The sequence below is a fragment of the Monodelphis domestica genome, chromosome 1 (assembly GCF_027887165.1).
Source record: "Monodelphis domestica isolate mMonDom1 chromosome 1, mMonDom1.pri, whole genome shotgun sequence".
In the NCBI taxonomy this organism is placed as follows: Eukaryota; Metazoa; Chordata; class Mammalia; order Didelphimorphia; family Didelphidae; genus Monodelphis; species Monodelphis domestica.
The window spans coordinates 726,319,438-726,333,590 of record NC_077227.1 but is presented as its reverse complement, the minus strand read 5'-3'; the positions used below and the strand labels follow the sequence as shown (position 1 = coordinate 726,333,590).

At 37.9% G+C, this 14,153-nt stretch overlaps 1 protein-coding gene across 1 annotated transcript in view; it reads left to right on the top strand.

Annotated features, from left to right (window-relative positions):
* The window catches only part of KCMF1 (potassium channel modulatory factor 1), a 131,272-nt gene that overhangs the window by 67,652 nt on the left and 49,467 nt on the right, over nt 1-14,153 (top strand). Inside the window, exon 2 of the mRNA XM_007477787.3 lies at nt 11,465-11,632. Within this exon, the coding sequence (XP_007477849.1) occupies nt 11,465-11,632 (168 nt within the window). The remainder of the gene's footprint in view (nt 1-11,464; nt 11,633-14,153) is intronic.

Below are 14,153 nucleotides of genomic sequence, written 5' to 3'. Positions count from 1 at the left end.
GAGGACCGTCTACTCACTAATATCCTCTGTCTACAGGAAGTCAGCGGGCTCCCGGGAAATGTAATTCTTTTTTAGGGTAACAGATTTTCAATTATACATCCCTCCCCGCCCCCTGCCCCCCCCCCCCCCGAGTTCTGTGGAAGACTAGTCTCTCTGATGGATCTTGTAAACATAACCAACTTTGAAATTACAATAATTTGGGGATAAAAGAAAAAGAGAACAAAACCAATGATTGCTATGTACATTGACAAAAAGCCAGTTAGGGGGCAGGCCCCTTCAGCATAAGGGTATACATACAAAACAAATATATTCAGCCCCACACAGTTCAAATCATCATATCCCAAAGTTCACTCTGGATCTTCTGGTGCAGTGTGTGGTCTGTGGAGGCATCTTCATGGTGCCTTCTCCAAACAGTTCACTTTCTGGATTCGGAGAGGTAACATGTTTCTTAACCTAAAATTACTCTCAAAAGAATTTAAACTTTGCATTTTAGAATAATAATAATATATTCCCCCCTGAAAAGGGTGTTGAAAAACACAGGAATCACTTAAATTTGCATGGCTGAGTTATGAGGTATATGAATCAATTGGCAGAAGAAATAGAAAACATCAAAAAAATTCAAATAAAAGAGAAAATATAACTTCTGGATGAAATATAGACTATCAAATTCTAAGTAAAAGAAAAGTAAGTTTATAACAGGTCCTTGTGAATCAGGGTCCAATTAAAGTAATTTCTTATCCCACAAGTCTGTAGGACAAAATGTAGTAATATTTCACTTACCCATTTGCAGCCAAGACTACAGTAAGTTGCCATACTATAAGAGAGAAAAGGGACTGGATTATAGGAGCAAATGGGAGCCAGGATGGAGCCAGAATAATTGATGTCATGTATTTTATATAAAACTTGCATTTAACACATGTTAAACAGCCACAACCTCTAGTCTTACACATGATTAAGTCCTTGCACTCCTTGCGCAGAATGTCATCAATCCATGTAGGATTGGTTTGGTCTCTGACCTTGTGCTCTATTGGCACTATGCAAGTAGCTTTGTGCTTCTTTGGCAATGGCTCTTTTTGTATTCCCTTCTTCTGGAATCAGACAGAATCATTAAGCAAAGTCCCTTAAAATTTTTTAAACAATCAGTGGCATCATTTTTATAGTCTAAAGATTTTGGGGGTATGCATTGACATCAGGGTAAATGTATTTTAAGCTTATATTACTGAAAAATCAAAAAAGTTAAAGAAAATCTTCTCAATACTGGTGACATGTGCTTCAAATACAAAAAGGAGAGAAAAAACTGAAATAGTATATTGCACATGCAAACAAAAACAATAATAATAAAAAAGTTTTAAAAATAAAAAAGATATAGCTTCCAGTCATTGACACTATCAGTTAAGAAAAGGTAGAATACAAAGGTTTCTCACCCCAAAAATGAGATCCATTTCCTTTTCAAACTTGGCCATGATCCACTGTTTACAAAGTAACCGTTTTTATAAAGAACAAGAAATAGTACAACAGGTAATGCACATTCAAGAAGTATCAAAATCCCCAAAATTATAATAGCCCATTTAATGACAATAGCAGACAAACCCACTGTCATATTTTATGTGAGTTTGCTGTATGACATTTAAAACTAAAGCTTGTCACAGGTTTTTCAGGTGTAGTAAATCTTTCAACCTTGGTTGATATTTTTAAACAAAGTAAAACTTATTTGGGTCTAGAACATTACTAAGAAATCTAGATTTTTCTGGTGGAAATAAATTAAACTGAAGAGTTACAAATGAGAGATACTCCTTCTTAGGAGCCATCCAGCGGTACCATGCCCTGGGATCAGTTTCCCAGATCCTTTGGTATAAGACTTATGTCCCATCCATTCACATTTTTACAAGTGCAGAAGGTGGGGATTATAATTGTATTTCACTTCAGCTACTAAAATGAATCCTTTACCTCTTGCTACAAATGACTCATAGGTAGACAAAATGATCAGAGTTGTTAAAAAAAATCTAAAATTCATGTTTGAAGACCCTTTAAAATCAATTTGGGATACTTAGCGTATTAAATTTTCCAAAGGTTGTTATACAATTGTAGCAAGTTTTGATGAAGTCCATCCATCATCTATGTGACAATTTACAAAGCCAAAATGGAAGAAAAAGCTGGGGTTGTGTTTTTTTTTTTTTAATGGGCTTTTACAATATTTTGTTCAGTAGTTATAGGGGAAAAGTAACAGAATATATCTAATAGTTAAAACACAGTAGATTAAACTGATTCAGTGTAACAAAATAGTACTGAATACATTAGCATATGAACATAAAACAACAGAATTAAATCTTAAAGCAGACAATCAGCAAAATACAATAAAATACAGAGACTTTCATAAAACAATGGAGTCTGAAAAGGCTTAAAATTATTACCTCTTGTCTCTTTAAAGTTCCTTCCCTGGGACTCCCATAGTGAGGGAGAACATGGGTTTGAGGAATCCCAAACTGGATGAATCTTAGATACTGGGCAGGCCCAAATGGCAAAGTGTTGTAAGGAGATGAATTTCTCCCCTGAATCTCAGGCAAGATAAGTAAAAGGATCAGTGCACCCAAGAATAGTAGAAGCTGTTTGAAATAGGCAAGGTACTGCTCTTTCATAGTGTGCCATGCTTGTAATTTACTTCCTGTTTGGAAGAGTAACTTCCTTCTTCCCTTACCCCCCTCCCCCAAGGTAAAATGTTAGGGAGCAGCCTGTTCCCCCAGCCACATGGAGAAGGAGTTAGGAGGCTAAGGAAAATACACCCCAGTTTTTACCAACTAGTTTGTGATTCTGAAGACACAGCTGCAGCTATGAGCAGCCCAACAGGACTACGGCTGGGGCTGGGCTGGGGCCAGAGATCAGGAGGAGGATTCAGGAGTAGGAGCAGGCAGTATCAGCAGCAATGCCAGAGGCAGCAGTGAGGACTTGAGGAACATGGGCTCAAGCAGATGGGCGAGAGGAGAGGCTTATCTCTTCTTCGCCAAGAGTTCCCTGGCTGTCTGGCCAGTAGGGAGAGCAACTGGGTAAAAAGTCGGGAAAGATAAAGGTAACAGCTCCAAAGAGAGGGTGAGTGGGTGGGAAGGGTGGGCAAAAAGCTTTGGCAGGAGAAATGTGGCTTAAAATTTATCTAGGCTATCTTTAAGAAATTGAGAATTCTTTTCTCCAAGTGGTTTCCATCATTATAAAAATTAAAATTAAATCTCAAATATAAAAATGTTATATTTTAAGGGATTTATTAATGATCATTAGAAATCAAGGAATAAAGAGGATACAAAATAAAGACCACGTGCCCATGGCTGATTAGCCCATTTAAAATCCCCACGTTTAGCTTACCACTGTCACCCTGCTGACTGCAAGCCCAAGAAAGAGGCCCAAGAGGATTCGCTAATATCCTCTGTCTACAGGAAGTATGTAACAACAGGAAGTCAGTGGGCTCCCAGGAAATGTTCTCTTTTAGGGTAACAGATTTTCAATTATACACCTGCTAGCCAATTGAATACCAAGATAGGGTGTTCTTCTCTCTCTCTCTCTCTCTCTCTCTCTCTCTCTCTCTCTCTCTCTCTCTCTCTCTCTCTCTCTCTCTCTCTCTCTCTCTCTCTCTCTCTCTCCTCTCTCTCCTCTCTCTCTCTCTCTCTCTCATATATATTTACTGTCTTTGCTCACATCACTATGTGTGCCTGAAAGGGGCTCAGTCCAACCTATCTTCACTTACCAACTTGCCTCACAAATGAACGTGATCATTTCCTTGGAGTTCTCATGCCACTTTGGATTGCACTCTACATTTCTCCTGGTTTCCTCTCATCATTATCGCGTGCATGCTACTGCTCCCCATTAGAATATAAGCTTCCTAAGAGGAGGGTTTCTATTGTCTTTTTGCTGTACAAATAGTTTTAAAATGGAAAACAAAACCCTCTTCCTACCACCATCATCAGAAGCAAAAAAAGCCTGAAATGAGCATTCTTTTATAGGGCTGAGTTATAAAATTTTTCAAGTGAATACCAAGGAAATGAAATCAAGTTTTATAACTTTTTTTTTTTTTTGGTGGCAACTAGGTGGTAAAGTAGTTAGTGCCAGGATTGAAGTTAGACTCATCTTCCCAAGTTCAAATCTGGACTCAGACACTAGACTCTGGGTAGGTCATTTAACTCTGTTTTCCTCAGTTTCCTCATGAGTAAAGTGAGCTGGAGAAGGAAATGGCAAACCACTCTAGTATCTTTGCCAAGAACCTGTCCCCAGTCATGAAGAGTTGGCTGTGTCTGAAACGACTGAATAACAAGGCTGAATTGAATATTGAATAATAATATGATGGTGCTATTGCCTTCCTTGATGTGAACATTACTGCTTCTATGAGTTCTCCTTATGACTGCACCAACATTTTTAGCAGCCGCCTTAAGGCCCTGAGAGACTTGTCTTCTTAAGAATTCAGCAGGACAGTTCTAAGGAAGATCTGGGTAAGAGTTAATGAAGAGACTGCTAAGAGATAGATTGTGTAGAATAAAAAAAGAAAAGGATTTATTTGTAAAATATATATAGCAGTTCTTTTTGTAGTGGCAAAAAATGTAAATTGAGGGTGGGGAATGACTGAATGAACAAGTTGTATTAAATGATTGTGATGGAATACTATTGTGCTATAAGAAATCTTGAGCAGGATGGTTTTCTGGAAAACTGGGAAAGACTTAAATAAATGTACACAAATTAAAAGGAGCAGAACCAGGAGATCATTTTTACAGTAACAGTAATATTGTAAAGATGATTAACTGTGAAAGATTTAGCTATTCTAATCAAGACATGATCCAAGACAGTTCCAAAGGACTCATAATTTTCCACCCCCAGAGAGAGAAAGCTATGAACTCTGAATGCAGATTGAAGCATACTTTTAAAAACTTTATTGTTTTATTTTGTGTTTTGTTTTGCAATATGGCTAATATAGAAGAATATTTGGCATGATCTCACATATATAAATGATTAAATTTTTATTTTAATAACAAATTTCCACATAATTATTCCAAATTCATATGATTCATATTGTTTCCTCCTTCCCTCCCAACTCCCAGAGCTGACAGGCAATTCAATCTGGGTTATACATGTTCACATACATAAATGAAATCAAAATGCTTGCCTTCTGTAGGACGGAAGAGGGATGGGAAAGAGGAAAAGATTTTAAAACTCAATTTTAAATAATGATTGTTAAAATTTTTTGATATATAATTGGAAAATAATGAAATAAAAATATTTTTTAAAATATTCCAAGGCCATTTTAAAAGAATGAGGATAAGGAAAAGAATTAGGAAAATGTTTTTTGAGGAAACTATATTTATAGAATACTTGGAGCATTCAGGAACTTGAGGTTTCCTTCCAGTTTTAGGCAGTATTCTGGGAATTAATGATAAAAGATCATTCTTCTCCATTCTCTGGTTCATCATTCTAGTCTTACTGACTGAAGAATTGATTCAGTCAGTGTCTATTGTCACACCTGAGCTGTGAAAATTTGTGCATTTTAAAGATAGCATTATCTTTGAAAACAAGAGCTTTTTACCATCTTCAGTGATTAGTCTTCCTACTTACAAGTGACTGTCAGGTTGGCCCCTGATAGAGTGATAAGTGTCTGTAATATTATCTAGAAGCTTGTATTTTAGGCAAGTGCCCTCAGCTGAATTTCCAAGGGAGTCAGTTCATTAATTCTCTAGGAGAATTGGTGGTAAAATGGAATGTTTTATGGAAAGGAATTGGGAGATTGTGCCTCACATTTTCTGATGGAGTCGTTGGATAACTCCCAGTGTAGAAACTTCTTCCTTTCATCAATGCATTTGAAAAATGTGAGGTAGTAATAATACTATTAGAGATTGATCTGGATCACTGAGTCCATAAAAGGCTATATAATCACAGGGTTAGGTTGGGATGGGAGCAAGGCTTGAAACCAAGATTTCCTGACTCCATGGCCAGGCTGCTTTCAAGCGGCTATACCACACTGCTTTTCATATAGGGTAGAGCAAGTGTAGAAAAATTAGGCACATGCCAGAAGAAGGGTGAAAGGGTTAGATACAAAGAGAAGTAGACAGAGAAGGCAGTATTTGGATTTAGGGGTGACTTGAACTCTTCTCTAATCATAATCATTAATTCTCTAACAGTAGTTAGTAGTTTGAATGGTGAAGTGGACACCTAAACACTAGGCCAAGTGAATGACTCTTCATCCACTCTAGAGGGAAAGCAAGGTTTACTCTACTATACCATCTTCTCTAAGCAAAGAAATAGGATTCTGGGTTAGGCACTCTTTGCTTTGTCTTGTGATATTTGATTTGGCAGCACACATTGCATTATTGTTTTCATTACAATGCTTGAAGAACAGGCCATTTCCATTTCATACCCTATTTTCTTTGTTTTTTAAATTTCTTAAACTCTTCATGGTTCTGAAAGTGTGTAAATTGTATAACATTCCCAGAATCCATTTCTTTATTTTATAGATTGTATTGGTCATTGGCCTAGAGAGAACAGAGCTCATAAGAGATCCATAATTATAACTTAAATAATTTAATTTTCAAAAACAATAACTCACATTTTAAAACTATAGCCCATTCCATAATATAGCACCTTACTTTTAATAACAGATGCTCAGAAAGTGTTTTTTTATTTGTTTCCTGCATAAGCCCTATTGCTCTAAGGATAGTGCCTCATACTTATGGAAAAGGTGTCAGGTTGTTTTTAACATTGATGAATTAAAATGAATTTAATATCAGTTCAAAGATTATAATAGTTCAGTTAGTTTTTGTTTTTAAACCCTTACCCTCCACCTTAGAATCAATATTGATTCTAAGGTGGAAGAGTGGTAAGGGCTAGGCAATGGGGGTTTAAGTGACTTGCCCAAGGTCACACAGCTAAGAAGTGTCTGAGGTCTGATTTGACCCTAGGACCTCCCATCTCTGGGCCTGGCTCTCAATTCACTGAGCTACCTAGCTACCCCCTAGTTTTCAAAAATGTATATGTTTAGGGAGGGGAGGTAAGTGTAATCATAAAACTTGGGGAAATTTGTGTGGAAATCTGTTATTATGTGTAATTGGTAAAAAAAAAATAACATTGTAAAATATATAGGCATAGCATGAGGACAAAAGTGAAAAAAATGTGCATTCTTCTACAACATTGCATATGCTTTCAGATAAGACTGCCATTTTGATGAACTATTTTGTTTTCTCTTTTTAATTCTTTGTTACAAAAGGTTCCTCCCTTATTTGGTAAAGGAGGAGGGAAAGACATATTTAGAAATAAAGTGCTTTACAAACCCTAAATGCTGTCATAAATAACATTAAATAGGATAGGTAGTAGAGTTAAGATTTGATTGTACCATGGAAGGGTTTATAACCTGAACCGGGTGGTGCCTGATGAATAGAAATAGTGAAATCAGAAGGAAAACAAGTTTAGAGGCAAAGATGAAAAATGTCAAGTTTGAGGTGCCAGAAAGATGGATAGCCATGTGGAATATCAACTCCATATTTTGGCCAATTAAAGTAAAAATATTTTCAAAGCCAGACAAACCTACATTACTTTCTGAGAAGAGAAGCCTCTGTCCCTCACTTATTTGCTTTAAACTTTCTAAATGTGCTTTGTGGTCCTCGAACAGGTGTTTGGCCATTCTGTCCGAGGTAACAGCTAGACCCATCATGTTTTGTGATGTGTCATTTACAGAGTTTTGTGTGCTGGCCACAGGGAGAAAACTAAACCTCACCTAGACTCTATACAAAAAATATTCCAGAAAATTTCCAACATTTTCTTTCTATGACTTTTCATTTTGATTTTTTAAAATTCATGCCAAGACCCTGTTCCTTTTTCAGTATTCATTTCTGTTCCCAGAAATCTACTCCCTGTACTATTGTCCAGGTTGATAAAATAGGAACAAGCCTAAGGAGACTGTTGAAGCTCTCTATGGGCTCCATGTCTTTCCTGCTTGTCCCAGAACTATTGAAGCCATGTGCAAGCAGTCTGGTTTATGGAAGGATGAGTTCTCAAGCAATGAGCTTCTCAGTTGGTGCCTCAGTCCAGCAAACCAAGGGAAGAAATGAAGGAAGGAGAGGAAGAGTCTATGTGAGGGTAATAAGTAGAGAGCAAGGAAAGACACTACAGACCAGAAAGGAAAAAGAAACATTTACCATGAATGCTTCTCACATTTGTGGAATCAGCACTTATTAGCTTTGGGCTCCCTTTCCTCTCTCCTCTCCAGTCAACTCATTTCGAAGTATGCCTACCTTCTCCACCTTTCTTTAATTCCATTTAGAGTCTCCATTGGCTAAGCTATCCTAGGACATCTTGGGACCCTTTTCTGCTCTCTCTCACTTCCGAAGTACACATGTGCCTTTTAGGTTTCTATAATTGTGTTGGCTGGTAGCTTAGTTTTTATAAGATGCTATAAATCTTCATTTCTCTAGAGTCTGAATTTCTAGGCATCTCAATATTTGAAGGTTTCTGATAAGGAAGTTATTGGTCCTTGCTGAAGACTGCTGGTTTAAAAACTTCTAAATGAAATTTAGCATTTCCTCAACTATGATTTTTTTTTTTTAATTCTGAAAAGTGGTCCAAGGCTTGACTACCAAAGGTATTCATGACAGAAAGACAGAACCTCTATCTAGAGGCAATATGGAAGGAATAGTAAAGATGGTGGCAGGCAAACCAGCTCCTTGAAAATAAAAAGAGCTCCAGCTCTGCCAGGCCATGGTCCCTAAATGACAGCCAGATGACCTTGAGTCACTAAGAAAAGTTACTGTTTCTCAACATAATCTAATTAGGCAGCAGGCAACAATGCCATATTTTCTGTAGTAATTATATTAACAAATAGTAGATTTTAAAGTATTTATTATACTTTTGTTCAATGAAATTGTTCAAAAGGAATAAATTTCGGCTATAAGAAAAATTCCTTTATCAGAAAATATTAGTTACAATATTGTAAAATTAAAATTTTAATTTAAAAGTATTCCTAATTGCCAACTTTGTATAATTATTCCTTTCTACATTATGTATAAACATGCACACACATTTTTATATATAATAGTTTAGTGCCAGCAATTTCTATTTAGGCCTCTAGATTTGTAATAGAGCCTTAGAAATTTTTGGAATTTTCGATATAGAAATTATTTTCAAAATAGAAATTAAATTTCCCCTAACAGAAGCTCAGAAATGTTGTGATTTTTTTTTCCCCCAATCACACAGGGGCAAAACTGGGACAGCATGATTATGTTCTTTTAAAATTCCTAGTTAGGATTCAAGCTGACAGTCATTTATGAGAGTTAAAAATGTTTACCGTCTAAGATTATAAAAGACTCTTACTCTCAGATAATACTAACTTCAATATTAACAAATCTTCTGACTTCCACAAAGCTCAGGTGTGACTATAGGCATTGGCTGAGTGGGATGATGAATCAGAGAATGGAATAAACATGATCTTTTATCATTAATTCCCAGAATGGTGTGTAAGTCCAAAGATTGACAAGGAAAACCTAAAGTTTTGACTTCGAGTATTCTGTAAACATCATTTCTCCAAAACTCGCTTTCCTAAAGCTTTTCTTTATTCCTATTCTTTCATAATTAGTTTCAGAATCTTTCTGATTGTTTCTTATGAGACTCTTTGGTTCACTCTTACCTAGACCTTCCTTACAACTAGCCTGCTGAATTCTTACTGCTGAAGACAGCCTCTCAATGCCTCAAGGTAGCTGCTAAAAATGTTAATACAGTTATAAGCAGAATTCTTAGAAGCAGTAATGTTCTCATCAAGGATTGCAAATTGTATCCTCATACTATCAGCCTACAACTGCACAACTATGTACTAGGACAGTAAGGATAATGGAGGTATAGCTTAGAAAAGAGATAGCTTGGTTGGAATGTGTGGCTTCCCAAATTTGAATGATTATCTTCAGTTAATGTATTCTCTATTACTTCTGAACTGAGAACCAGGACCAACAGGAGACCATGACAGGGAAGGAGGTTTTAGATTAAAAAAAAATTTTTTTTTTTATCAGAACAGACTTCATTAAATGGTGAGTTCCTTAGCTCTAGAAGTGTCCAAACATAGTCTGGGTGTGTCAGGGAGGTCAGACCTCTAAAGTCCTTTTTCTCTTGTCCTGGCTTTGTTAGGAGTCTTACTTGATGATGCTGACTGCTAATTCAGATTATTCATGCTATTCATCTATTAGCTCAGAACTATGAATAACCAGTTTCAGAGTATGAATTTTCCACATTAGGAATTTCTAAGCCTTATTACCCCCCAAAAAAAACAAAAACCCTACAACCCCCCCTTTTCCTCACAGGGTAGAATATGAACTCACAGACAGTGTGGCCCATGAAGTTTTATGGTGGACTTGACATGAGCATGGCAGAGGGAAATAGGGATGTTGGAATTTGAGGACACTTGAGAAGAAAAAAGTAATCCTTATAAAATGGCTGCCAAAAGGAATGCAAACTCAAACAGCTTGGTGGACTGAATTCTAACCTGAAGCATTTGCCATATGGGAATGGATGAGGCTTTTCTATTCCTTCGTGAGGAACTCCCAGCACTCTGCTTAGAAAATGGCTCTGGTTTCTCCATAATTTTGGCTTTGCTTCCATCTATTGGATATTCGTTGTAATTTGATATCTCTGTGTAACTTGAAAAATTCAGTGTTGTAAGAGAAAAATTTTAGAAGTGCCAGTAGTTCACTAGAGAAGTAAAATTAAAATCTACTAAAAATCATCTTTTCCCAGAAGCTTTCCCCAAGCCCTCTTAATTCTAGTGTCATCTTTTGTTAATTATTTCCTTTTTGTCCTGATTATCCAGATTGTTTTGCTTGTATTTGTTTGCTTGTTGTCCTCCATCCTTGAGGGCTGTTCCTCTTTTCCTGCTTAGGCTGATGGCTGGCAACATAGTACGTGCTTAATATTGATTGATCATACACATTTCAGTAGTATGGTAAAACCTCATGCTAGGAACTGTGCTAACATAATGTCATTCCATAGGAAGGATATAATCCTTGCCATTACAAGGGGGAAATCATGCTGCTTTAATTAAGATGTTGCTTGTTAGTCACTGTTGTATTCTCCAATTCAGACCAGTAGTTTAGCATTACTAACCTGGGGCAAAGCTTTTACATCAAAATAGAAAATATTGATCAAACTTTAGGAGTGACTAGGCGCCTTACATTTGTGTAGCATTCTGCTTGACCACTTTGACTTTTTAAATGCCCCAGGCAGAGAGAGTGCAAGGATGACAGCATTTTCATTCTGTTAGTGAGATACATGTAATGTTAGTAACAGAACCTGAAGGAATGAGAACCAAGTACTCTAGACTCCTGGGCACACTCTATCTTGGGAGGAGATCTCTACTTCTGGAACATTTAAAAAAGTGAATACAAAGGCATGCAACTGATTTAAATGTCTCTGGGAAAAACATGAGCTCCTTTTTTATATGTCCTCTCTCTTTTCATTTTTCCAGGTGTCAGCTGTGATGCATGTTTAAAAGGAAATTTTCGAGGTCGAAGATACAAGTGTTTAATTTGCTACGATTACGATCTTTGTGCATCTTGTTATGAAAGTGGTGCGACAACAACAAGGCATACAACTGACCATCCAATGCAGTGTATACTAACAAGGGTAGATTTCGGTAAGTATTGCTTCATACTCTTCCTGATAAGATAGACATTTAGGGATGTTGGGAGCAGCTTTGTGACTTGGTTAGAAAATATGCATTTCCTGATCTACTATTTCACTGGCTGGTTCCTGTGTCCAGAGGGTTCTTCTTCCTCATCTCTGCCTCCTGGCTTTCCCTGGCTTCATTCAAGACTCACTTACAGTCCTCTCTCATTCAAGAGGCCTTTCCTCTCTTCTCCCCTGCCTTTTCTTCTCCCTTCTATGAGGGTCTTTGCTCCAGGTCACCCACAGTTTATCTTTGCCTTGTATATCCACAATAGTTCGCATCTTGTCCTCATTAGCACCAGAGATCTTTGGTAGAAGAGAGTACTCTCACCCTTCTGTGTTCTCCCTTACTTGGCAGTGTAGGCATATTGTATATTATTATATATAATATTACATATTGTAGACATTTAAAGACTCAACTGAATGACCAACATGGATGAGGGAATAGTTTGTGCTTTATTTAGGGTTTTATTTCCTTCGGTTATTTAATTTTATTTGTGGCATGTAGAATTACAATTCTGCATCTCAAACTGTCTCCTAGATGTCCTGGTATGGATATTTTCGCAGAACCTCAAACTGAACATGCCCCATATTGAATTCCTCTTCTCCACCTCCCAGTTTCTCTATGTCTACTGGCAAAGGCGTGGCATGTGTGCCAGAGGGGACTGCTCTGTTCCCCCTTTCCACCACACCAAGGACATTTTTCACATGCCCTGCCCCTCTGCCCAGCTGCCAAATGCAAGCACTTTCTCTCTTCTCTGTCTGGGGTGATGGTGGGACTTACAGGACGCTTGAAGGTGCAGTTTGGGCACTCTGTCTCTAAACGGTTTGCCAGTACTCCCTATATCAATAGCATTACCATCCTGCTGGTCATCTTGGCCTCAAACTCTGGAGTTATAATAACCTCTTCTTAGTACCTTATTCTAACATTGAGCAAGGTGCCAAATTCTGTTGATCAGAGCTCCACACTCTTCATATTTGTCTCCTTCCATTTGTTCCCATTGCTATCACCCTAACCTCATTCCATCTCTCTTCTGAAATAGATTGTTGTAATAGCCTCAGTCATTAGGAAACACATATAGAGTGCTTACTCTTAAGTCATGCACTACTCTAGGAGGTGAGTCACAAATACAAAAGCAAACTTACAACCTATTGTGGGAGATAATCTACACCTATAAGAATATAAAACATGAGTCTTTGTGAAATTACAATAAAATGAAAGCAAAGTAATTGGTGGAAGAGATCAGAAAAGGCATCCTGTGAAATGGCATTTAAATTAGTTTTGGGTGTGCAGCTGGGTGGTTCAGTGAATTGAGAGCCAGGCCTAGAGATGGGAGGTCCTAGGTTCAAATCTGACCTCAGATACTTCTAGCTGTGTGACCCTGGGCAAGGCACTTAACGCCCATTGCATAGCCTTTACCATTCTTCTGCCTTAGAATCAATACATAGTATTGATTCTAAGATAGAAGGTAAGGATGTTTAAAAATAATTATAATAGTAATTTTAAAAATTAGTTTTTGAAGGAGACCAGATATTCTATGGCAGTGATGGCAAACCTTTTAGAGATGGAGTGCCAGTGAGTCCTCTTCTCCCCTCCCCTCCCCTTACCCCAGAGAGGGGTGGGGGAAGTGAGGAATGGCCTTAGGCACATGGAAAGGGATTTGGGGAATAGCTCATCCCCAAGTCCCTCTGGCTTTCTAGTATCAAATTCTGGCAGGTGACGGGTGCATGCCCTTATTGGCACACATGCCTTGGGTTCGCCATCGCTGTTCTAAGGGATGAGGAACAGCCTATACAAAGGCAGGGAGACTTGTGGTGAGTCTCCTGTCTTAAGAGCAATGAGGATGCCATTAAGACTGGACCATCAAATATGCTTCGGGAGGACAAAATGTAAAAAGTAGGTTGGAGCCAGATTGTAAAAGTCTTTAAATGCAGACAAAAGCCTTTAGAGTAAGGAGCTGGTGGAATTTGTTGAGCAGGGGAGGAGTGGCAGGCCAGATGTGTGCTTTCCCAGGATCGTTTTGACAGCTGTGTAGAGAATGGATTGGAGAAGGGGAGACCTTGGAGAGAAGGAACTTGATAAGGAAGGAGGCTGCTGAGATTGTGCAGTCAAGTGGGGTGAGGCTCAGACTCAGGCAGCCTTCTTGAGTGCCCAGAAGGTGACAAAGGAGAGTGAAGTGTGTTAGGGAAATGGACTGGTAAGATTTGGCAGTCAGGTAGATGTGTGGAGTGAGAAGACTAAGATGATTCCAACAGATCTTTATAGTTTTCTAAGAGCTTTACATGTAATACTTCATTTGACCTTCACAGTAACTCTATAAGGTAGATTTTGTTGTTATCCCTATTTTATCACTGAACAGAGAAGTTAAGGGACTTGGGCAGAGTTACACAGCTTACAAAAGTCTGAGGTGGGCCTTGACATCAGGCCTTCCTGACTTCAAGTTCTTTACTCTCTCTATGCACTTCTGAGCTCCTGCAAACTGTGAATC